Consider the following 24,401-nt stretch of genomic DNA (forward strand, 5'->3'; position numbering starts at 1 on the left):
ATGCCAAGATACAAAGAGTTTGATCTTTCGCCTACCTTATCGTGGAACCACAAGTTTTTATGCAAGCTGCAGAACATCTCAGCTCTGATAGACAGATTATGCTCCCCCTTTAATAGTCTCCACAGATAAAAGTTTGATATTACTGCTACATTCAGAAAATTTACTCATATTAGGTTCAATGGTAAATTAAATACATATTCTTGAGAGTAAGAATTTATTTTATCCTACACTCATTACTAGATTGGTCTTATTTTGTGTTTTTGTTCCCATTAAGATTATAAAACCATGTTGACTGAGGTACCCCTCTTTTTGACATTTTTACCTATTATGTCTGTTTATTTTGTTCACAGATCGTTGTCAACATAATGAAATTTTTAGCGATTGTCATACAAGTGAGAGATTAAAACAGTCATAAAATCATGTGCAATCCACCTATTTCTTATGTGAAAATGGTTGTACAAAAGTTAGGAATATGACCGTTGTTGATGTGTTTGAGCTTCTGGGCTTCTGAGTTTGAAATTTGTTTGCTGGCTTTCCGTTTAAAAAAATTATCAGAGTTCTGTTATTTTGTAATTTTACATTTTGCATCTTTCGAAAAAATCTAGCACGGTTTTGTTGATAGGGATCACATTCTTTCGTAGCATATTCAATTCTAATGTCTTATACTAAAACAAATACGGAGGTGTGACAATTAAAAAACGAGCCACCTTGACCCGAAAGGACAAGGATATAACAAACTTCTTGATTTTCTTTCAAGTTTTGTTTCATTTACTTAAATGTTTTGTCATTAGAAGTGTTATTTGATTCCTTTTCTCTGTTAAACTTGATCCCTTGGTCTCATGAGGTTGTTTTTTTTAGAAATCTTATGGTTAATAATTGAGTTTTTGTCTTTGGGTTTGCATATTTTAAAAAATATATATAGGAAGGTTAGTTTTTACCACTTTCCGGGCCCTCTATGAATATATCCCAGAGTTATCTAATGTTAGTTATTTTGTTCAGGTGAACTTCAATTTGACTCCTCAGCTAGAGATGGATAGCGCATGAATTGTCTGTGTAAAGTTGTCTAAAGGAAAAGAATGTCATCATTGAAAGTGAAACAAAGGTAAATCATTTGATTTACCGTCTCGACCCCCCCCCCCCCAAAAAAAAAATAATATACAGATAAAAACGATGATAAACATATATTTTTGATCTAGCATATGATATTAAACAGACTTAGAAAAATCTTATTGAATGAGTTGCTTAATCTATTTATATCTATATATTTATGTTTATATCACTTATAGGGTTTACGGAGGTGTTCTGAGGTCAACTCGATAGTTAATTAGAAGGAGTGTAGACTACTAAAATAACACGAAACGAAGCTACATATTACCGAGCTCATTGCCTGTAAACTGTTTATTTAAGACTTTCAATATTCTGGATAAATGTTTTACATTGTTATAAATCACATATGAGAATTTGAGTCAATTCGTTGAACAGGAATTTGACAGCTATTGCCCCTTTAATATACAATTGTTTTGGTTGTTTGTCATTGGATTGGTCTCCATTTCTTCCTACACAATTCTCGAATACAAGCAATTACATATATTCTTAACATTTTAATTGGACAGAGTTTTGATAAGAAGATATAATGTGCCTTTACCCCGCCACATTATGTATGTACTTGCCTGTCCCATGTCAGGAGCCTGTAATTCAGTGGTTGTCGTTTGTTTGTATATGTGTAATATATTTGTTTTTCGTTCATTTTTTGGGACATACATTAGGCGTTTAGTTTTCTTGTTTGAGTTGTTTTACATTGTCATTTCGGAACCTTTTATACTAGTAGTTGAGTATGCGGTATGAGCTTTGCTCATTGTTGAAGGCTGCGCGGTGACCTATGATTGTTTTAAAATTACTGTGTGGTCTCTTGTGAGAGTTGTCTCATTGGCAATCATACAACATCTTTTTTATATTTTATTACTGCTCTTGAATTAATTGAGTGACAGTCCATCAGGAATATCTGTAATTTGGTATTGTTAATCTGCATGCATGTTGTGTACGTTCGTATGGGTTTGTTCAACTGATTCCATGGACTGGAAAGTTGAAGTTAACCCCGGTCAGTAGGCATGGATTATTAAGGGACTCTCTATTGGCAGCTTTATCAACTTAGAGAGGCTTTCATTGTTAGACGTTTTATGATTATAGTATGAATAATGTAGAGATCTATTATTTTTTTTTATAATTCTTTATTTGGTATTTCTTCATCTCATACAATATTTATATGCAATTTTTTTTTATAAAGAAGAATACAATACAAGTTTATTCATTTTGACCTGTCAGTGTCAGTGCTTATAAACATAGAGATCTATTATGTCTTTTGTTGGATTCGTGCGCATAAACTTATAACAGTTCATGTCCCATTCTTGTACTTCAGTGATCAGGGTTTTTTTTATGGATATTTCATTTTCACCGTCTTTCAGTTTTGTGTGTTTTTCTATCCTTTTTGTTAACTTAAACTCTGGTGGTTTTGTGGCTATTTGGTTCTATCCATGAAGTGTGTTTGTCTGGTTGTTGTTCTTCTTCTGTTCAATCGATCTCTATGGATTTGACGTGTTTCGCGCTTTCCGGTTGATTTTCTTGTTGAGGCCCTGTTACCATGTCAAGTGAAACCTCTAGTTTTTTGTTTTAGCTCAAATGTTATAAGTGTATAAGTGTAATTCGGGACCCGGACCCCCCCGATCCCCCTCCCCCTCCTCATGATTTCAATTATAGATAGGACATTTGTCAAATTTTGGGAAAAGCAACCCTTATTTATATTATTCTTAACATAACAATTGGTCGGTCAGTTTATAATAAACATGTACATATCAAACAAATATTGTAAGAAATGCAGAGGGTCATATGTGTCAAATGTCATGATATGGATAATGACCCTTCCCCCTTTAATAATATGACCACATTTGGAAAATTTTATATATATTGTATATTGTATATTGCATATTGTATATTGTGTATATTGTATATTGTATATTGTATATTGTATATTGTATATTGTATATTGTATATTGTATATTGTATATTGTATTGTATATTGTATATTGTATATTGTATATTGTATATTGTATATTGTATATTGTATATTGTATATTGTATATTGTTTATCATACTTTACATTATCCACCTTGGAGTGGTGTGACTGTCAGGTAAAACAGATACTTAGATACTGATAGGGACATGTAAGTTTCTTATGATTTTATTGATTTTTCCGTAAAAACGTAAACTATACCTGTACGTTTCATGTTACGTTTAGAATTACTTTTTGGGGATTAGTGAAAAATTACAAAAGTCTCTCCTCTGTGAAGGCGGAAAGTTACTCGCAAACAAAACGTCAATATTGAAAAGGAAAGTTATTGCAAATACATACTAATTCATAGACAATAATCATGTCACATCTTCCACCTCTTCCAGCGAGCCTGAAACCAATTCAGCATTATCTTAAAACTGCCAACGAACATGATAAGCGAGACCCCGTTGTTTCATATTATTGTAAGTAAATATCTCGGGAACTTCAAGGTGTGATAATGACATCATAATGTAACCCTGTACCCCTACAATCCAATATATGTTTACATATATCCTCTCATTTTAAATTATACTCCTAGTGAAGTTTAAGAGTGACACATTTCTTGCACACCCTCCTTTAAACAGTGTTTAATTGTGAAATATCTTTTTAGAATCATGAGGGAAATATTTAACAGTACACAGTACTGGTTTGAACAGTAAACATCACTCGTGAGCTATGGGGCTTTGTCACTTCCATTCTCATGTTGAGCAAGTGGTTAGAAAAATATGATGCTATATTGCATGAATTAGAATTAAATTCTTATATTAATGACAATCAGCTCTGCTATTAATATGGAATTAAGATTAAGTACCTATGGAAGAAATATTATTTCTAGTTTATCCTGCGCAATGATCATCACTTTGAAGCGTGATTAACAATAATATTGAAGGAATACAGGTGATCCCATGTAATAATGTCTTTAGCATGTTTAGGGGCGCATATAATTGACAGTCTTTTCCCGTTAAAGTTTTTTTTGCAGTAAAGAATCCTTATCCTTGCATCAACTTCCTGATCAACTCCCTATTGTTGTACCTATTCTATTAGTCACATTGGTTCTACCTTAAGGTGGCTCGTGGGTACAAAAATTTCAGCAGAAAATTAAACTTTTATTTTTTCATTACAAATTTTATTTATTACACTGTTAGTCATTGTTAGTTATTACTTTATGATATGGTACAAACATCAACCCAAAAAAACGATTCGGTTTGGCCCCAGATGACTTTCATTGAAAAAGCTCCAAATTATATCTCTTTGGTGCAAAAATGCCATTTTTTGGCATTAAATTTGAAATATGTTTTTTAACTCATCTGTGACTTATATTTTTCATTATTGTTTTCAAATAAGCTGTACATAAACTAAATAATTGTAAAATTTAAGCGATTTCTGTAATTAGGTTATTTTTTTATTTCGATATTACCTCTAGTTCTCCTATTAGCTCAACAGAAAAAAAAAGGACATTAACAAAAATGTATGCTTCTTCCAGAGGCAGATTGTGAGCTTAAATGAACGGTGACCCCATTTTTTTATTTCATTTTTCTTTTAAGTATATGATAAAGTTCATTTATAAAAAAATATAGGGAAATCCTATATTAGAAAAAAAATTGATTTTGTACCCAGGAGCCCCCTTAAGAGAGGGTGAAAAATTCATATTATATAGGGACAGTCAATTAACATGCTTGACATATACATGTATATTTACCACTGGAAATAAAACAACAATCAATCAATCAAACAACCACATATTTAATACTGTCAGAGTAAAAAAGAGGGATTACAATTTCAAGTGCATAATTTATATGATGATCACAATGTTTCTAAAAGGGGTTAGTAAATCTATTCAACTAGTTTTTAGAAAAATCGTGATAATTTAATTCAGCAATATTTAGAATTTTGACTTTTAATTTATAACAGATTATTATTTTTCTTCCATAAATATTGATTATTCGTAATAAAATTTACAATATTTATAATAAAAATATGATGCAGTGCATGCAGTGTAACCTGTGTTATCAGACACACTGGGGGACCAGAAAAAAATGTCGGATTAAGCAGGGTGTCAGAATACTCAAGAGTTTTTTCTGCAAGGAAAGGCATATTTTGGGACCAGAAAAATGTGTCGGTTAAAACAGGATGTTGAAATACTGAGGTGTTGGATAAGGCAGGTTACACTGTACTTGGCTTAATGTACACTTAACCAACACAAGCCAAGGTCTACATTGACTATAGACTGCATGTAATCAAAACCTGAATCAGATGTATCATTGATGTACATGTATCTGTTTTTAAAGGTCAATTGTATGCACTGCAGAATGGCATGGAGGTTGATAAAAAGTCAAAGGAAGCAAGAACATTCTTATTTGCATTGATGGACTATTTAGAAAAGGTATATATATATAAAAAAAGCACCATTACAAAATGTAGCAGCAATTAATCACTTTTAAAAGTGAGTAAAAATGTTTAAAGTTTATTTTAAGTGGAAGGCTAATTTGATTATCAACATTTGACTCTTTAGCAATAACAAATCTATCTGCATATGTGCACCCACAGTTATAAATAAAATTGGGAATGGAAATGGGGGAATATGTCAAAGAGACAACTACCTGACCAAAGTGTAGACAACAGCTGAAAGGCCACCAATGGGTCTTCAACGCAGCAAGAAAATCCAGAACCAGTAGGTGGTCCTCAGCTGGCCCCTAAATAAAATTGTTGACTAGTTCAGTGAAAAAGGACGTCACACTAATCTCCAAAACATATAAATGAACTAAAGTTATAAAACATACATGTATAAGACTAACAAAGGTGACAGAGGCTCCTGACTTGGGACAGGTGCAATAGTAATACACACAATAAAACTCAGTTTAAAACTTGTCCAAGTTCACAGTTATACTTATTCTTATTAAGTCACCTCCACTTATGATTGAGAATTTTTTTGGTCCTGTCCCTCTGTTGCATAAATTACAAAAGAAAATCTCTGCATGAATAGCAAAAATATTTTTATTGATCACAATCAACATTACAAATTTGACAACATATTGAAAAACATCTCTGCATTAGAAAGAAATACAATATTTTCATCAGCCTGTTGCATGCTTAAAATTAATACATGACAAATTAAAAATAATTCTCTGCATTGGAAAGAAAGAACGAAATATTTGCATCAGCTAGTTGCACGATTAATTTTACAAATTTCATGACACTTTCAAAAATAAAACTCTGCAATACAACCTGACAATGGTATAACAAGAAACAACCACATACTTAGACATCGTTTACCTCAAAATGGACCTGTATATAAACATATTTAGGCAGCATTAAATTTTGTTAATCTTACAAAAAAACCACCTCATAATTTGAATTATTTCTAATTTCTAGAATATGTCAAAAAAATTCTGCCATCAAGTTTTACAGTCAATGCCAATGAGGAAATTTAAAAAATTATTTTGAAATATGTTTTATTATATTCTTTTACACATAGTGAACATGCATTTGGTAAAGAAAGTGTTTGGAGTATTGATATGTATGCATGATCCTTTAGCTTTAATAGGTTGTAGATATATATGTCTAGGTCCGAGACCACAATTGTTGTCCTATGATTTTCGTTGTTCACGAATATAGTCCCTAGTATTGACAGTGGGTTACTTGCCATTAATTTTATACCCCTTCCAAATTTAATTCTCCATGTTTAATGCCTAAAATTGCAAGTAAGGGGGGGGGGGGGGGGGGGGGGGGGAGGGGGGTGAAATTACACTGTAAAAAAATTTGGGTCCAGAATTTTAAAGGAAAGAAGTAATTTGGTCCAGCTGGAAAAGGTTAAAAATTAGCACTTCGGAAGCTGTCAAAAAATTTCAAGACGCCCCAAACATAAAATTGTCCATATTTTGAGTTAGAGCCAATGAAGTTTTCTATAATTTTGATATAATTTGTCCCAAAAGTAGTACAACACACTGTAGACATTTCTTTGAGAAAGCGCAGATGGGATTTTTTTTATTTTCATTTATGTTCTGAAAGAAATGCACAACGAAATAATTGTGGTCTCAGACCATTACTTGTTATTGACAAAGTTTCTTTTTTAATCACAACACAACACTATTTCAGTTTAAAACAGACCATAGTGACAATGATGCCATCACTAGTGAAGTTGTAGGACAAGCACACATGGAGAATTATGCTCTCAAAGTTTTCTTATTTGCTGACAATGAAGACAGAGCTGGGAGATTTAACAAGTATACATATTATTTTTACATGTCATTCATCATCAACAAAAATAAGAAATGCAATTGTTTATTTATCTTTTTAGCTGCTTTTGCTTTCTATTGTATATTCTTGCAAATTTTTGTTTACTTATACATTTATATTGACTAGAAAATACCATGGAAATATACTTTGGTTCATAATTTGCTGAGCGTCATAGGAATGTGTAGCACAAATTGTTTCAAGGTAAGGTCCATCCGCATCTGAAAATTTTACAATTGATATATAAATAGGGGTCACATTGATATATGAATGGGGGTGGGTCACATTCCAGCCACATTTCGGTACCCATTTTTAACCAAAAACTGAAGTAATCCCCCACTCTTTTCAAGAAAGGTTTAAATTTGAATGAACCACACAAAAGTTAAAAATAGATATAAGCAGTATCATAAATAAGTTCCCACCCTTTTCATGTTGAATTGATGCAGTTACAAGGAAGCAAAAACTGTGTAAAAATCAGTTGTTAAATTGCTGAGAGCGTCAAGAGAATGTGCTTAACAAAGTGTTTCAGTGTAAGATCAATATACTGTATCTGCTAGCTAATAAAATTTAATTTTGCCTGGCAGACGTGCAATAACTGAAATAATGACAGCATGCAAATTTCAGAGCAGAACGTTGAAAAGGACGGTCGAACCGAACTGTTTTTTTTCTCCCGATTTTAACACCCTAATACCCCCTAAAAGATCTTGAAATGAACACATAATAAATTACACTGGTCTTCACCCCTTTGTGGTATGTAACAATATTCATGGATTTTATGTGAAAGAAGAAAAGGGACACCCAATTTCAACTCTTATTCATTTAGTAATAAAGATAATGCAATTTCTAATGAACAAATAAGTAGATATTATAAACGTGACTCCAAACAACACAAATTCCTACCAAAGGAGATAAGTTTACTTATTACAACAAAGTCTATTGTAATATGATAAGTGTTTATATATAATTTGTCTTTTGGTGTAACAATTTATTATTTTACAGAAATGTGGTGAAATCGTTTTACACAGCAGGGATGTTATTTGATGTGCTGGGATGCTTTGGTGAGATAAGTGAAGATGTGAGTAATGATATAAAATAAATAATTAACTTACTTCTGATTCATATTTCATGAATCCAAATTTGCTAGCATATACTGTGGATTCATTTATTTTTTTCGTGGGCATCAATTTTCGTGGATTAAGGATAACTTGCATTTTCATGGATATTTGGTTTCATGGTTTTGTTAATCTCTGCATACAAAACCTACAGAAATTTTGCAATTTGTTGAACATTTGAATTTGTGGTTTAGCTGTACCCACGAAACCCATGAAAATTGGTATCCAACGAATGATAATTAATCTACAGTATAACAGTGTACATGCACATTATGGTTCCACTGACTATTCCATAGTTAATCTGTGTGCTACTGTAATTTTGACAAAAAATGTGGTAAAAAAGGTTGAGAAATATCTTTTTGTGCAAGAATTAAGTAAAAAATAAAGTTGCATATATTGATATACTATACTAATAGAAGTTTTTTCATGTCAATTACCGGAAATGATAAGTAAATGAAACCTACATTTTACAGAGGCCATTGTGCACATGCATTAAAGAACTTTTACTTTAAAGTTTATTTTTTTTTAAATGTTTAAAAAAAATTTCAGGACCTATATTTTCCCAATAGTTTTGTATTTAGAGGTTCAATCTTTATGCTTCTGCTGTCACCTGGGTGGGCATTAAGTGCTACCCTGTACATCCATACATACAAACCAAAATTGGTTGACGTTCTCTATCTTTAGATTGCCTCAACCAAATGTTTTTTACACAATGCTTATTACCACAAAACATAGATCAAGTTGGAATTTGGGTGGTGTCACTTCTACAGATTTTGAGATATGCCTCTTTATAACATTATATGCAAGCAGTGGCATCATCTGTGCTCCATATCATTTAAAATTATTATTATAGGATTGTGATTGTGAACAGCAATTAAATAATTCAGGACATTGTGTGCCAAGCTCGCAATCGACTAGCTTCCACTTTTCTAAGGTACAAGATAGTTAGTGAATTATTACCCTTCGTCAATGAAGTGAACAAATATTGTTGTGACAACTAAACATTTGTTCTTTTGCAATTAATTTGTAATAATGAATTTGATTTGGTCGTTGACATACCTTTTGAGTTCAACCTCTTTTTATATATTTTTCTAAAAATTTATTTCTTTTGAAGCCAAAGTCTTAAAATGGCTGTTGTCTGCTCTATGGTTGGGTTGTTGTCACTTTGACGGGCACTCACATTCTCCATTTCCATTCTCAATTTTACTGGTTATAAATTAGCTGCCAGATGTGTACTTATGACATCTCACTGTTAAGTTGCCAGAGACCAGAATAAATTTTATTTATGACAATTTTAACCTTTAAATGATTACGTAAATGAATCATTTTGATAACATAGGATTGGAATATAAATCAAGATAGGTCTTCAACAATGAGCAAAACCAATACTGTATAATAAGTGATGGGAAATAATTATTCAAAAGAGAAAACCAGACCATTTTCATTACCATCATCAGTCAAATCTATTTATGGACATACTTATTATGTTTTTAGATTCAAAAGAATAGAAAATATGCCAAATGGAAAGCAGCATACATACATAAATGTTTAAAGAATGGTGAAACCCCAGTGCCTGGTCCTCTTGGTGGGGAGGATGGAGAAGGTAAATGTACTATATCTGAAAATTAACATTCGTGTATAATTTAATTTTGGATGCAACGCTTCTTTTGATTGGCTGATGTTGTTATGTTTATCAGCTCATGGACATGTGACCCTGACGTCATCAACGTTTTTTCATGGTTTACTCTCCGGTTTAAAATGGAATTTAGAATTAAATTATAAGAAATGAGTGTAATATTTTTTCTGTCTATTCGAAATAGCATGAAAAATGTGGTGCACACTGGATAACCAGCGTAGCAGGTTATTTAAAGTGTGAACCACATTTTTGATGTTATTTCTTCATAGACAGAAAAATTATTACAGTCATTCCTTAAATATTTGTAATGGTGTCTCTCAATGTAGTGAGTATAATATGCTAAAAATCTAAATGTTTTTTAACCTTAGTTTCTTATTTTCCTCTGAAGGGTCATCATATATTAAATAATGTTATTGTAAAATCCTATGAATAAGATCTAGATTAAATTTGATTAGTGAAAATTAAATAAGAAAATAAACTAATATTTACTAAAAAAATAAAGAGCATAGAACAAAAATTTGTAAATTCACCAAGAGCCTATATGATTTGGACAAGTGATCATTTGATTTTCCCCAATCAATAGGTCAAAAGGCAGCTACTTTTCTTGCATGTGATTTGAACAAATGAACATATTTAATTTCAATAGACAAGAGTTTTCTTTCTTATATTGGTTTACAAGTTTTCCTTATACTGCCAAAAAAAAAAAGATCCAAAAGCTTTTTAGACAAAATTTTGTTACCTGAACAGTGAAGACAGTCTCCATAAATTGATAGTTATAAATGTGATGATATTGGTAGAGTGGTCAATGTGTTTTTTTGTTGCCTCAGTTAGTAACAGAGTTGACATACAGGGGTGTTTTTTGTAAGATCTTGCATTAGGGGCATCTGGGTCTTCTTTGTCTGAGTCACTGTTTTCTATTTTGATCTCAATTTTCATTTTTAATTTGCAAACTATATTCTTTTCTATGAATGGAAGAATTAAACCCTCTATTTATACATATTATATTTTTGGTGTGGCAAATTGTACATGTATATATAAAAAAGAAGATGTGGTATGATTGCCAATGAGACATCTCTCAACCAGAAACTGAAGGACACAGAAATTAACAGCTATAGGTCACTGTACGGCCTTCAAGAATGAGCAAATCCCATACCACATAGCAATAAAAGGCCTCTTGGTTTACTTTGTGGCTCTAAGTTCTTTATGGGTGGAAAATATTATAAAAATGATAACAGCTTATATTCAAATTGATATATATTTGCAAAATTAAGTTTCAGGAATTAAAAGATTTATATACTACAACAATTTTTATTTTACATTATAGAAGGTCTATCACCAGCAGATAATTTACAGCCAGGACCATCTTATCCTGCAAACAATTTACCAACCCCCAGTAACCAACAACCACAAGTTGGAGCCTTTGCTCCGCCCACAACACCACAGGACCCACCCCAGATACCACAACAGCCCTCCCCATCACAGTCCTTTGTACCACAACAACCCGCCCCATCACAGTCTTATCATCAACCACAGCCAGCAGCAGCTGCATCATGGACACCACCTCAGAATGCAAGTAAGTACATGTATGATTAAAGTTTGTAACTCACTTTGTTAAAAGAATCAGTTATTGTTTAGTTGAATCAGTATTTTATTCAAAATAAATTGAGATGGATTGGGCAATAGGCAATAGGCAATAGACAAAGACTCTCCAGCAGTTATTGTTACAAGATTTTGAAATTTTCAACTAAACCTTATTTAAAAAGAAAAAATTACAATCAAAGTATGGACTTTTCCAGAAAAATATGTATCACCTCATGATAATTATAGAAGGGTGGTAGGATATACAAGAAAGTGTTGTCCATTCTTATATACTAATAAGTTTTAGTTCACTGAGCCCAAAGCCCCAAACCACTATAAATTGAGAAAATTGGACATGGCAAAAATGTTAGAATGTTGAGATTTAACTACATATATATCAAAATTTTAAGGCAAGTTCTGATGTGAGTTATTGCCTCTCAATGACAAATTTTAATTAGCAAAATTGATCAACAAGACATGATCTATAAATAAGTCAACCTAGCTGTAACCTTCAACTCCATATTGACCTTTGATCACAATTTGTACCAATGTGTTGTGTTTTTGACTAATGTTATATTTAAACTATTACAGATAGATAGAAACTCTAAAAGTACAAGTGATTAGCAGGTCAAAATCTACAAATAAGTCTAATGGCCAAAATCATGGAATTGTTATTAGATGATTTTTGCGATTTCTTTTTGTTTTGCCTATTATCTTGAAAACTATTATAGATAGATAGACACTTTAAATAGCAAAAGAGATTAGCAGGACCGGATTAAAAAAAATAATCAACATGATGGAAATTGTCAGAAGACTTATTAATGGAATAATTGCTCTATTAATCACGATTATTCGTTTTCATTTTTGCCTATTATCTTATATGTTTGATAGTTGTATACATAATCCTCCTTAAGTCTCTAGTGGATAGAAGTCTTAATATCAGTCATACCAAATCTCCTTATATTGATTAATTAGTTATTAGCTTTTTGTTTGCTGCTCAAAATTAAAGAAAATACTATTCTCTCTCTTTTTTTCAGAGAGTGTGAGGTTAACTGCAGAACAGTATCAAAAAGCAATGAAGTTATGTAAATATGCTGGTAGTGCACTACAATATGAAGATTCAGAAACTGCTGTTACTAATCTTACAAAAGCTCTTAAACTTCTGACAACAGGCAAAGAAACCTAAAATATTTGTGATATGTACTGAATGTGTTATTTTATAAATTCTAATTTTACGTCTGTTACACAGATTCAAATTGTATATTTCCTTTATTAGACATTGTAGTAACTTAGTATAACTTATAATTCAGTTCAAGAATTGATTAAATTTTTTGGCCAAAATATTTGTGATACATGTAGTATTTTATCTGTTTGTTGAGGACGAATGAAGAAGGGGAGACTTATTGTTTGTTTTTTTAAGCAAGGATATTGAGTAAAATTACTCTTAAAAGTATTGGGTTTACTATAGCTATGCATTGCTAATTAAAATATGTATTTCTTTTGATTAAAGTACATATGTATCATGTTTGTTCATAATATTGTCCCATAGTTTAAAATTTTATATTTTTAAATAGTCATCTAACAATTTCTAGTGATACAATGTATTTTAAAAAAGAATCTAGAGTTTGAGTAAACCGAATGACTTTATTTTAGACAAAATTTTATATTCAAGGGTAATACTTTATGATTATGTAAAGATGAATGCTGAGGTTATCTCAATGTTATAATTAAAAATTAGATGCATTTTTTTTGTATGTATGTCCTTATATAAAACTTTAAAAAATATTCAGCTCTTAAACTGAAGCAGAACTCTTCAAAAACATATCAGAACATAAAATTTCCATTTCTCATGTTATGACAAATTTGACCAACATAATTACAATGTGTGCAGATTTATAATTTTAAAAGCAGTGCCAAGGGTTTAACTTAAATGCATATTTTCATGTCATATAATATAATCAAACATTCACATCTGATTAGAATTAGTTGCTTGAGAATTATTTCCGTTTTGGCAAGAAAGAAGAACCAGTACTTTTATTGCAACTACACACATTAGGTAAAAGGATATTTTTGTGAGTCTGTATTGTTCAGTGCACTAAGTTCAACTGTACATGAACTCATTCTGTGTTGATTTTGTAGGGATATATTTATTTCAGATTTTGTGAATATGTGAATTGCAGTATTTATTGAGAGAGGCTAATATTTACAGAAAAGTTAATTCTTAATGATTTTTCTCAAACTTGAAAAATTACATAACCAACAAAGAAGTAATGAATTCTTGTAGTAAAAATGAGTTTTAAATATTTAATTTCAAATTGAATACATATTATTTATTGATCTTCAATTTATTTTATTTAACTGTGTTTTTAATTGGCTATTATATAGATAAAGACATAGCAAGATCCACAAGATATACAAATCTTCTATCAAGATAAAAAAATAATGTATATGTATCTAAAATAATCTAGAATGTCTTATGCTGTGTAATATATTTTAAGATTGTTTGTCAGATGTAAGTGTATGTGAATGACTCTTATAGACCTGTATTCTGTTATTAAAGAATGTTTTTATATTGAATGAGTGAATTTATTTATTTGCAAAAAGTACATAGCCAGAAATTAGTAGTGCTTTTCTAATTAATATTCATAATATGTAAATGAGAATTGTACCACGTGATTATAGTTTGAACTGGACTGGCTTGATATCATTAAAATCCTTAAAACACGGATATTATAAGTTGTCCGTCACAGAGTCCTTGTTTATAATCACTCTGATATTTTCGTCAAGTTGTCAGGCGGTCAAAATCAAAACAATAAACGCGAATGACGTGATTTTTTCTTGTTTTCGTGAGTTTATTCTTCTTGAAATATTGGCATTTTAACTTTACGTGGGAACCTAGAGTTCAACGACTACACATACAAGGTTTGGGCTTGCTTATTCATTGGACATTCAAGTTTCAAGTTTCACCCCGGCAACCTGTATATCTAATGACCTTGGTAGCTAATTTTCAACTCGAAGTTTGCAAATTTGACGTTTCAGCCATTTTAGCCTGCATTTTATACTGCAATGTTAAAAGCCTCTCGCTTCAGTTTTTGGAATAGCTCAGGTACCTTGATTTTTGCAAAGACAGTCATTATGTTTCGTTTAAATGGTGAATATTGTTGTGTATATTTATTTTCTGCCTCGGCAACCTGTCTATCACTTAAATTAAAGTTAAAACAGACATATTTTTCAAAATTCCCTATCATTTCAATATCATTTCCGTGACCCGTATCCGATTTCTGTAGTATAATATTCAAATAAGCAAAGTGGCGTTGATTTTTGGTTATGATTTACATGCTATGGCAATCAAAACATATATTACATATATGACACAATAATAACCCTGTGTTGCTCACCTTGGTCTATGTGAATATTAAACAAAGGACACAGATGGATTCATGACAAAATTGTGTTTTGGTGATGGTGATGTGTTTGTAGATCTTACCTTACTGAACATTCTTGCTGCTTACAATTATCTCTATCAATAATAAACTTGGCCAAGTAGTTACAGTGGAAAAAGTTAGTAAAAATTTACAAATTTTAAGAAACTTGTTAAAAATTGACTATAAAGGGCAATAACTCCTTAGAGGGTCAATTGATCATTTTGGTCATGTTGACTTATTTTTAGGTCTTACTTTGCTGTACATTATTGCTGTTTACAGTTTATCCCTATCTATAATAATATTCAAGAAAACCAAAAACGACAAAATTTCCTTAAAATTACCAAATAAGGGGCAGCAACCTAACAACAGATAGATCTTGACCTGACAAACACTATCACCCCCCATGTCAGATTTGCTTTAAATGTTTTGGTTCTTGAGATATAAGCCAAAAACTGCATTTTCTCCCTATGTTCTATTTTTAGCCATGGCAGCCATCTTGGTTGGTTGGCCGGGTCACCGGACACATTATATAAACTAGATACCCCAATGATGATTGTAGCCAAGTTTGGTTTCATTTAACCCACTAGTTTCAGAGGAGAAGATTTTTGTAAAAGATTACTAAGATTTACGAAAAATGGTTAAAAATTGACTATAGAGGGCAATAACTCCTTAGAGGGTCAACTGACCATTTTGGTCATGTTGACTTATTTGTAAATCTTACTTTGCTGAACATTATTGCTGTTTACAGTATATATCAATCTATAATAATATTCAAGATAATCACCAAAAACGGCAAAATTTCCTTAAAATTACCAAATCAGGGGCAGCAACCTAATAACGGGTTTTCCTGTTCATCTGAAAATTTCAGGGCAGATAGAACTTGACCTGATAAACACTTTTACCCCTTGTCAGATTTGCTCTAAATGCTTTAGTTTTTGAGATATAAGCCAAAAACTGCATTTTACTCCTATGATCTATTTGAAGCCATGACAGCATCTTGGTTGGTTGGCCGGGTCACCGGACACATTTTATAAACTAGATAACCAAATGATGATTGTAGCCAAGTTTGGTTTCAATTGGCTCAGTAGTTTCAGAGAAGAATATTTTTGTAAAAGTTAACAGACGACGACGGACAACGGACGTAAAGTGATGAGAAAAGCTCTTTGGGCAAGGTGAGCTAAAAACCTTGTCCTTTTGTGATCTAGTGCACATCAAAATTTGGCCTACTATTAACACTCCACATGTTTCCTTTCTTTAATGCATGTGCTTCATAACAGTTTGAATGATTTGCATACTCTCTTATTTGATTTATTCAATTTGTTCTGATCCATCAAATACATTTGTCATTGGACATTTACAAACTAAATCATAAATCTAGGATTTCAGGCAGATGATTTGCTCTAAATCATTCGGAAAATGATTGAATTCTTGCACATGATAGTATGATAAAATGATAGTAAAGAAGACACAATGGAAATCATTATCACATACACTCGGGTTATCATGAGCTTTTTCGATATTCACATTGTGTAACAATAAAATACTTGTTTAGTTGTTACCACTGTTGAATGAAATCAAGGAAAGATTTTCCAAAGTTAAACTGCTCATTCAGCTTGTTATGGTCTTACTTTTGCCGCAGTCTTTTTATTGCGATTTTACAACATTATGTGCGTTTTTGCAACTTTTAGTTCTTTTAGGACCATTCGTGTTTCATCTTGCGAGGTACACTGGTGCATTGTTGTTTGGATATGATCTACTAAACATAACGATATTGGTCTAAATTCAAATCGGAAAACACGAAATGCATATTGGTTTTCAAACAATTGAACAGTTTATTTTATATCACAATAAAACAGTGAGGATACCAAACTTAACGATATAAAATAGCTTCAGGGTACATTATCGACATATAGTCATATTCACAAATACAGAGGTTGTTGTGGCACACCACTGACAAATCTATCCTCATTTAGTGTTGCAGATTTTCAGATGTTGGAAGAAGAAGACTGTCTTTACTATACCTTACTCTTCATATTCTCCCAGGAGAACCACTTATTTTATAATTGCTTTTTAGCTTATTTCAGGGACTAAACGACCTTTCTTGATAAAGTAAACACAATAAGACATAATTTAAATACGTTCTTTTTAATTTTGATATAGCTACCCTCTTCTATCCATCAAATAAAATGTAGTTAAATAAATATCATATGTTTGTTGTATACATAAAATCAGTTGAGTTTCATGACCATGTTAACGGCTTTACATGAATGGGCAAGTGATTTGCTCATTGTTGTCAAGTTGTCATGAGTAATTGACTGGAACGTTGCTGTAGCATCGTCTATCATGGTAATTAGCTTAATCTGTAAATATATAATGAAACGAAATTACATGCCGAAAAAAAATTCTGCTTTTTTAGGAACGTTCTAACTGAAACACTTAAATTAATGCATTTGGCCATATCACTTAACTTTTTTTTCAATGTTGATACAATATTGCAGACTTGTATGGTTTCGTTATATTTTATATATAAATTAAAGCACTCCCGAAGCCGAAAAACTGAATTTTAATCTGAAAGACAATACAAAGTTTTAACTTTAACTGTCGACTGAATTTCTTACAAAATCAAACTATGATGCTATTATTTTTTTATAGGATAAACTTATGAAATAATTTTGTGGGAAATTGACTTTATTTCAGAAATATATGAAATGAGAATGTCTTTACTTATTACTAACTCGCAACAAATTTAGTTAGTGAATTCGTATGAAACACATTTTCTTGTAAATCATTATTTTACTAGTATCACGAGTTTCAGAAAAAACCCGTCATTAAATGGCATACCTCTAGAACATGTAATCCATGTACTGTATGTACATCCATAGATTCTTGAGATGACATAGTGTAGATATAACAGGCCTTTGAGTTGACAGCCATCATTAAATGCTGCAAAACAGATCATGAAATGTAATGTTAATGTAGTGCTTTAAACCATACAATACTTTATTTCGAGCAAATACAGAAAGACATAGAAAGAAGACTGTTGAAATGGTACAGTTGGTGATGATGTGTATTTGACTGCACCACTAAGTATTCCCTTGAATTTGACAGTTGTAGGACATTTCATTGCAGTAAACAATTTCTTGGTCATAAATATATATTTTTGGTGTTACAAAGCACATTTTTTTTTCATATGGCTTCTCTATAGAATATTTTGGAAAATTGAGGTTATATGCTTACTAAAGCTTTGTTCTTTTTCCATAATACAATATGTATATAATCAAAGAGATTCGGAAGTGTGTTCTGTTCTGTGTTGTTCTTTTTCTTTTTTTATTTTACAATTCAGATAAATTATTGTAAATTTAAAAACTAAAGAAAACAGAAGAAGGCTTTTTGTCGAGCCTTCGACTTTAGTCGAAAAAGCGAGACTAAGCGATCCTACATTCCGTCGTCGTCGGCGGCGTCCACAAATATTCACTCTGTGGTTTAAGTTTTTGAAATTTTAATAACTTTCTTAAACTATACTGGATTTCTACCAAACTTGGGCTTGGACAGAAGCTTGTTTATGATCATAAGATAGTATCCAGATGTAAATTTTGTAAAAATAATTTTTTTTCCGTATTTTACTTATAAATGGACTTAGTTTTTTCTGCGGGGAAACATTACATTCACTCTGTGGTTAAAGTTTTTAAAGTTTTTAAAGTTTTAATAACTTTCTTAAACTTTCCTTGGTTTGTACCAAACTTGGACAGAAGCTTGTTTATGATCATAAGATAGTATCCAGAAGTAAATTTTGTAAAAAAATAAATCCATTTTTTCCGTATTTTACTTTTAAATGGACTTAGTTTTTCTGTGGGGAAACATTACATTCACTCTGTGGTTAAAGTTTTTAAAATTTTAATAACTTTCTTAAACTATACTGGGTTTGTACCAAACTTGGACAGAAGCTTATTTATGATCAGAAGATAGTATCCAGAAGTAAATTTTGTAAAAAGATAACTCCGTTTTTTCTGTATTTTACTTTTAAATGGACTTAGATTTTCTTCCAGTTAACATTACATACAGTCTGCATTTAAAGTTTTCAAAACATTTATGAGATTCATTAACTATCCTAAATTTTTACCAAACTTGGACAGAAGCTTCTTACAATCATAAGATAGTATCAAGAGGAATGTTTTTATTGATTTTTTTTCCTCATTTTTGTTGAGCCTGCGATTTACAGCAAAAGTAGGCGAGACACTGGGTTCCGCGGAACCCTTACAATTTTTGTTTCAAAGGAGTTATGCAAATTTTATATGTTAACATGACTAATTAAATAAATGAAAGTGCAGCCCTCTCCCAATACAACATACCAACAAAAAGCTTACTTATAGGTGTAGATTTTTTTGGGGTCACAAACTATATTAACTGTACTTACCGATACTGGGTCATATTTAAAAAAATGTTTGTCTGCCTCAACTGGTTCCCTAGTAGGCCTGGTGCCATGGGTACCATGAGAATGATGATGGTGGTGATGTTGTTTTGTTGTCATGTCTGGTGCCATTGTAGTAGCACAAAATACCTTAAATTAAATAAAAACCCTAATTAAAACTACTGAGTTCAATGAAAGTAAATCTGTGGAAATTTAGGAATTATAATAGTTTTATCTATTTTCCCGTCTGTATGTAGATTGTAACCCCATACCTTAGATAGCCACAATACAAATACTTTTTTCTTCTTGTAGTTAAGTTGCTGTAGATGTTAGCTTTTGCCCTATATTTTTAATTATTAACTGGAGTATGGATCTTAGTTGTAAATTACAAATATAACATGTCAGTTAAATAATCTAAATAATGAAAATAGATTTCGGCAAAATTGTCTGGATGAATTTTTGTTTGTGTAAAACTCCGCCTTACGCAACCGAATTTGATAAAACTTCAATCAGCATGTTGTTCGAGGATGATGTTCGTCTGAAAACCAGTCGGATTCCTGTTGGTTTCTTTGTGGTTTTATTGTTCGTAGAAAATTAAACAAATCTAACACTTTTCATTTAATATCATGATGAGCTGTAAAGATAATATCATTTGACTGAACAAATCCGAAGTAGGTGACTATGTCTCTATCCAAAAGGAACTTGAATAAATGATATATATCACAGATACAGGCACATTTGCTACCATACATACCCACCCACACCAATGACGAGTCCGATGATGACTGACGATGAAGTAAACGTTATGATTAAGATGATTTTAATTGACTCAATGTAATTTTTTTTTATTATCTATCAAGATTCACCAGAACCTGCGTAAAATTGATGCGACATTTCAGAGCTAATTTTTCCTGTTAATGAATCTCGACTACAGGACTAGTGCTCATCTACAAGTAGTTACTTTAAAATTTTGATGGCCGTCACGAAGACTTTCTTACCGTAATCACCAGTTGTAATTGCATTATTTGCCAAATATAAAATATTGAAAGGATAAGGTAATGTTGAGCTACTTTTCTGTATCTGCCACACATTTTTCGATAAGCTTTAACAACACTGAATTTCGAAATAAACTTTACAAAAAATTGCTTATAAACAAAGTGGATAAACTGAACGGCGAATATCAGCGAATTGTTGTTTACTGTACGAGTATAGTAATGCTTTTGCTAACATTGCTTCGGGAATACCTACATGCCCAATATTTGGTGATAATGCTACACGATAAGAGGTAATCATTTATAATCAATATTTGCAAAATTTATCCAAAGTCCGTAGACGAAGAAAGTTTAAACCTTAGTTTACGGAAATTAAATCAATAGGGGAGAGATAAAAAGAAATAATGCGTGCTCCTTTCTGAAAATCTATTTTAATTGAATTTTGTACTTCGAAAAAATTCAATGTTTAATTAATTTCACACTGTCATGTCATTTTTGAATTATTACTTTCTGGTAGAGTTGCAATCTGTATTCATCATTCTACCATCTAATTGAATAATCTAACTTGCTTTACCTGTGTGACGACCAATGAAATAATGATAGCCTTTAACATTGTGTTTCCTTTGAAAGTATAATGGATTCTTTGAAAGGTTGTGTAGTTTTCTGGAAGTTAACCAAACTATAAACCAAGATAGGTATTTATAGTCAAATATACTCTAGAAAATACGTGACATATCGATGTTCGTTTTGATATCTCAGGTCCCTAGAAGTTATAAAATGATTTTAATTGTTCTACTAAACTATCAGAGTTCACAGAGTATATACCAGTCATTAAGTTCTAATGTTGACATGTTACCGTTTGTGGGCTTTGACTATAGAGTCCGTTTAAGTCTCAAATCAAGGACGGATATCATATCTTTCAAATAATTAGAAATTATTTTTTCATGATAATAAAGGTCATATCCAACGTTTATGTCTATCGTTATAAACAAAACCACATCAATTTTGAGGTATTGAAACATATGCAGCGAAAGAACTGAAACACAATCGCACATGCCTTATCTCCCGTTTCACACACAAGGGACACACAAATACTTCATAAAATTTCTGAATCAGGTAGACTCAAACCAAAGAAAATTGACAGCTGAGGATGTAGAAATACATGGAAAAGTGAAAATCTATATGTCAAACAGTCGACATGAATTATAGTCAAATTCTTCTGAGGTCAACTTTGCTCTTTACTATGAGTTTTACTGCAGGAAGGAAGAAGTCCAGGTCACCATATGTATGTACATGAGTCAATCTTTGGGTAGCAAATGGACTACATGTGATGTTTCATTTATAGATGGTTATTTCATAGCTGATAATAAACGATTTTTGGTTATTTCGGTCAACATATAAACAAAATTAATTATTCTTATCAATTTCAGAATTTAAAATTGATTTTGCATATCATGGAAAAGGGGACGAGAGAAAGTCTACTCCAATTGGAACATATTATGAAAGAACAATCAGATTTCTGGGACCCATGTGATCAGAATTTTACTTCAACTAGAATAACCCCACACAATGAAAAATGTAAAGTTGAAAAAAAAGAACCTTTAGCGCTGTTCCTTTGCTTTTGTTTATTATTTGCAATCATTGTGTGTTATGAATTAATATAAGCCATACTCAGCCAGTAATTACAGTTTACAAAAATAACCGTTTCGAATCAACCGTATATTGCGTATATTGCGATTTGGTAATACTCAGATGAAACTTAAAAACGAACAAAATATTTGGCGGGCTATGGTTGAAGGAGTCTTCAAAGGCAAATTCTAAGAAATGTGAGGAGGGAGCATCCCTTCTACAATAATGGTATGAACATTAGAATCGTTTATAAGCCGACGAGAATTCTGGTTCATTATCATTCGTTTAATGTCTATGAAGACGATGACCATTATACGTACAGTTAGTGATAAGTTATACTTGTATTCTCTAATATAGGGTAGGTACTAAATTGTACCAATAGGACAAGATTATTTGACTAAGAACACATTGGTATTTCTACACATTAGTATATAAATATTAAATAAATCCTATACTTTGTAAATAGAACCTTGTGAATTAAGTATCAAACTTGTAACAAACCAATTCTATCTTAAAAATAGACGCGCGTACCTTGTGTTCACGTTACATTATCAATTGTCTGAAACTATATACGGGATATATAGTTATACAAAGTCATTTTAAATCAACTTATAAATACTTAACACAACTTTTCACGTAAGGGCGATATAAACGTAATAGACATCAAATATTACAAATAGAAAAGACTCATACAAGTTACACGGAGTGGAAAACAGTGAAAATTGTTTTTCTATAAAGGAAAAGATCAGGTGTACAGATAGTTTGATATGCATGTATGAGCCATCATGATATTTGGATACTTATGGATCAATAGGTTAGAAGGAAGGTTACTGAGTGAAGGACTTGGCTCGGTCATTTATAATTTGGAAGATTAATGCGGAACATAATCGTTGCTCAGCCTCTCTAATATAAAAACAACGTTTTTTTTTAATTGAATTTGCCGCATTCGAAGAGATTATCTGTCACCGAAGCGCTCACAGGAAAATGTTGGGAAACCAAACATACAAATATATTATTATAAATAAAAAATAAATATGAAAAAGTTTTATGAAGTTCCAAAGAATTAGTATTGTAACAATAATAACTATCAAATGAATATCAGAGCAGTATTTAATAAGGTACATATCTATGCATCGAAAAGTACAAGTATTACAATTGTAATGTATCGGAATAGAAAGTTATGCACTATGTTTAAGATCATAAATAAGTACAAAGTAGTCATGTGAATGGAAATGTGAAGTACCGATATAAATAAGTCAAATCGAGGTTAATTCTAATAGTACTGTTACACAACATATCGTGTTAGATGGAATTAAAGTTATCTTTATAGACTTGAAGATTGTCAACTTTACATGTTTATTCATGAATGGAACAAACATATGAAAAACATTAATCAAGACGTTAATACTATCATATATCACACAAAAGTATAATACACCGGACTGTTTTTGCCTTAAGGAGGCTCGCGGGTATAAGATTTTCAGAAAAAATTCAAACATTCATTTTTCTTTACAAATTTTATTAATTACCTTTAGTAGTTGTTACTTTATTTATGGTACAAGAATTTTTCAAAAAAATCAATACATGTTGGCCCCAGGTGACTTTTAAAATTTAGATATCATTGAAAAAGCTCCAAATTATCTCCCTTTGGTGCAAAAGTGACATTTTTTTGGCTAAAAATGAAATATCTTTTTTAACTCATCGGTGACCTATATTTTTTATTGTTGTTTTCCAAAAGGCTGTACATAAACTAAAAAATTGTAAAATTTAACCAATTTCTGTAATTTAGTTCTTTTTTTATTTCGATATTACCAATATTTCTCATATTAGTTCAACAGAAAAAAAGGACATTAACAAATATGTAATCTTTTTTCGAAGGCAGATTGTGAGCGTAAATGCACGGTGACCCCATATTTTTATTTAATTTTTCCATTAGGTATAAGATAAAGTTAATTTATAGAAAAATATAGAGAAATCCTATATTAAATAAAAAAATCGATTTAGACCCGCGAGCCCCCTTAATATACTATTTCATGCAAAAAAGAATTGTCAGCCTAAAGAACAATCAACAAACAACACAAGGGGTTTCATAACTTTTGATACTGTACAGAATGTCAACAATTCCTTAACTTCCCTCGTTGCATCGTAAACAAATTATTCTACGAACTATAATCACCAATCATTCTAATGCAGGAAATCATGTTATTTTGAAATATTAATTTTATGTCTCATTTCTAATTAATACTTTAAGGACTTCCAAAGGGACATTTTCAAAAACACAG

At 31.4% G+C, this 24,401-nt stretch overlaps 2 protein-coding genes across 3 annotated transcripts; one reads left to right on the forward strand and one right to left on the reverse strand.

Moving 5' to 3' along the window:
* The first annotated feature begins 3,326 nt into the window (after positions 1-3,326).
* Positions 3,327-14,242, forward strand: LOC139490660 (vacuolar protein sorting-associated protein VTA1 homolog). Of its 2 annotated transcripts, XM_071277571.1 has the most exons (8): positions 3,327-3,528; positions 5,395-5,489; positions 7,202-7,329; positions 8,339-8,414; positions 9,305-9,385; positions 9,946-10,054; positions 11,412-11,660; positions 12,703-14,242. In XM_071277571.1, exons 1-8 carry the CDS (start codon positions 3,426-3,428, stop codon positions 12,849-12,851), a joined length of 990 nt encoding a protein of 329 aa, XP_071133672.1. In that variant the 5' UTR covers positions 3,327-3,425; the 3' UTR covers positions 12,852-14,242. The 2 variants fall into 2 exon arrangements, with proteins under 2 accessions (XP_071133672.1, XP_071133673.1); XM_071277572.1 differs by lacking the exon at positions 9,305-9,385 and having other exon boundaries at positions 3,329-3,528.
* Positions 14,243-17,216: 2,974 nt separating this feature from the next.
* LOC139490661 (uncharacterized) lies at positions 17,217-21,204 on the reverse strand. The gene is made up of 4 exons (XM_071277573.1): positions 21,065-21,204; positions 19,505-19,648; positions 17,932-18,033; positions 17,217-17,450 (listed from the first exon to the last, which is right to left on the reverse strand). The coding sequence occupies exons 1-4, from the start codon at positions 21,101-21,103 to the stop codon at positions 17,319-17,321; spliced, it is 417 nt and encodes a 138-aa protein (XP_071133674.1). The 5' UTR covers positions 21,104-21,204; the 3' UTR covers positions 17,217-17,318.
* Positions 21,205-24,401: the final 3,197 nt, after the last annotated feature.

This window comes from Mytilus edulis, chromosome 10, assembly GCF_963676685.1.
Source record: "Mytilus edulis chromosome 10, xbMytEdul2.2, whole genome shotgun sequence".
Classification (NCBI taxonomy): Eukaryota; Metazoa; Mollusca; class Bivalvia; order Mytilida; family Mytilidae; genus Mytilus; species Mytilus edulis.

Coding starts and splice junctions, on each gene's coding strand:
- LOC139490661 (XM_071277573.1), bottom strand. CDS start 21,103: ATGTTAAAGGCTATCATTATTTCATTGGTCGTCACACAG. Junction 18,034..19,504: donor TTAAATATGACCCAGTATCG/GTAAGTACAGTT, acceptor TCTGTTTTGCAG/CATTTAATGATGGCTGTCAA. Junction 17,451..17,931: donor ATGGATTACATGTTCTAGAG/GTATGCCATTTA, acceptor ATATATTTACAG/ATTAAGCTAATTACCATGAT.
- LOC139490660 (XM_071277571.1), top strand. CDS start 3,426: ATGTCACATCTTCCACCTCTTCCAGCGAGCCTGAAACCAATTCAGCAT. Junction 3,529..5,394: donor CCCCGTTGTTTCATATTATT/GTAAGTAAATAT, acceptor CTGTTTTTAAAG/GTCAATTGTATGCACTGCAG. Junction 11,661..12,702: donor GACACCACCTCAGAATGCAA/GTAAGTACATGT, acceptor TCTTTTTTTCAG/AGAGTGTGAGGTTAACTGCA.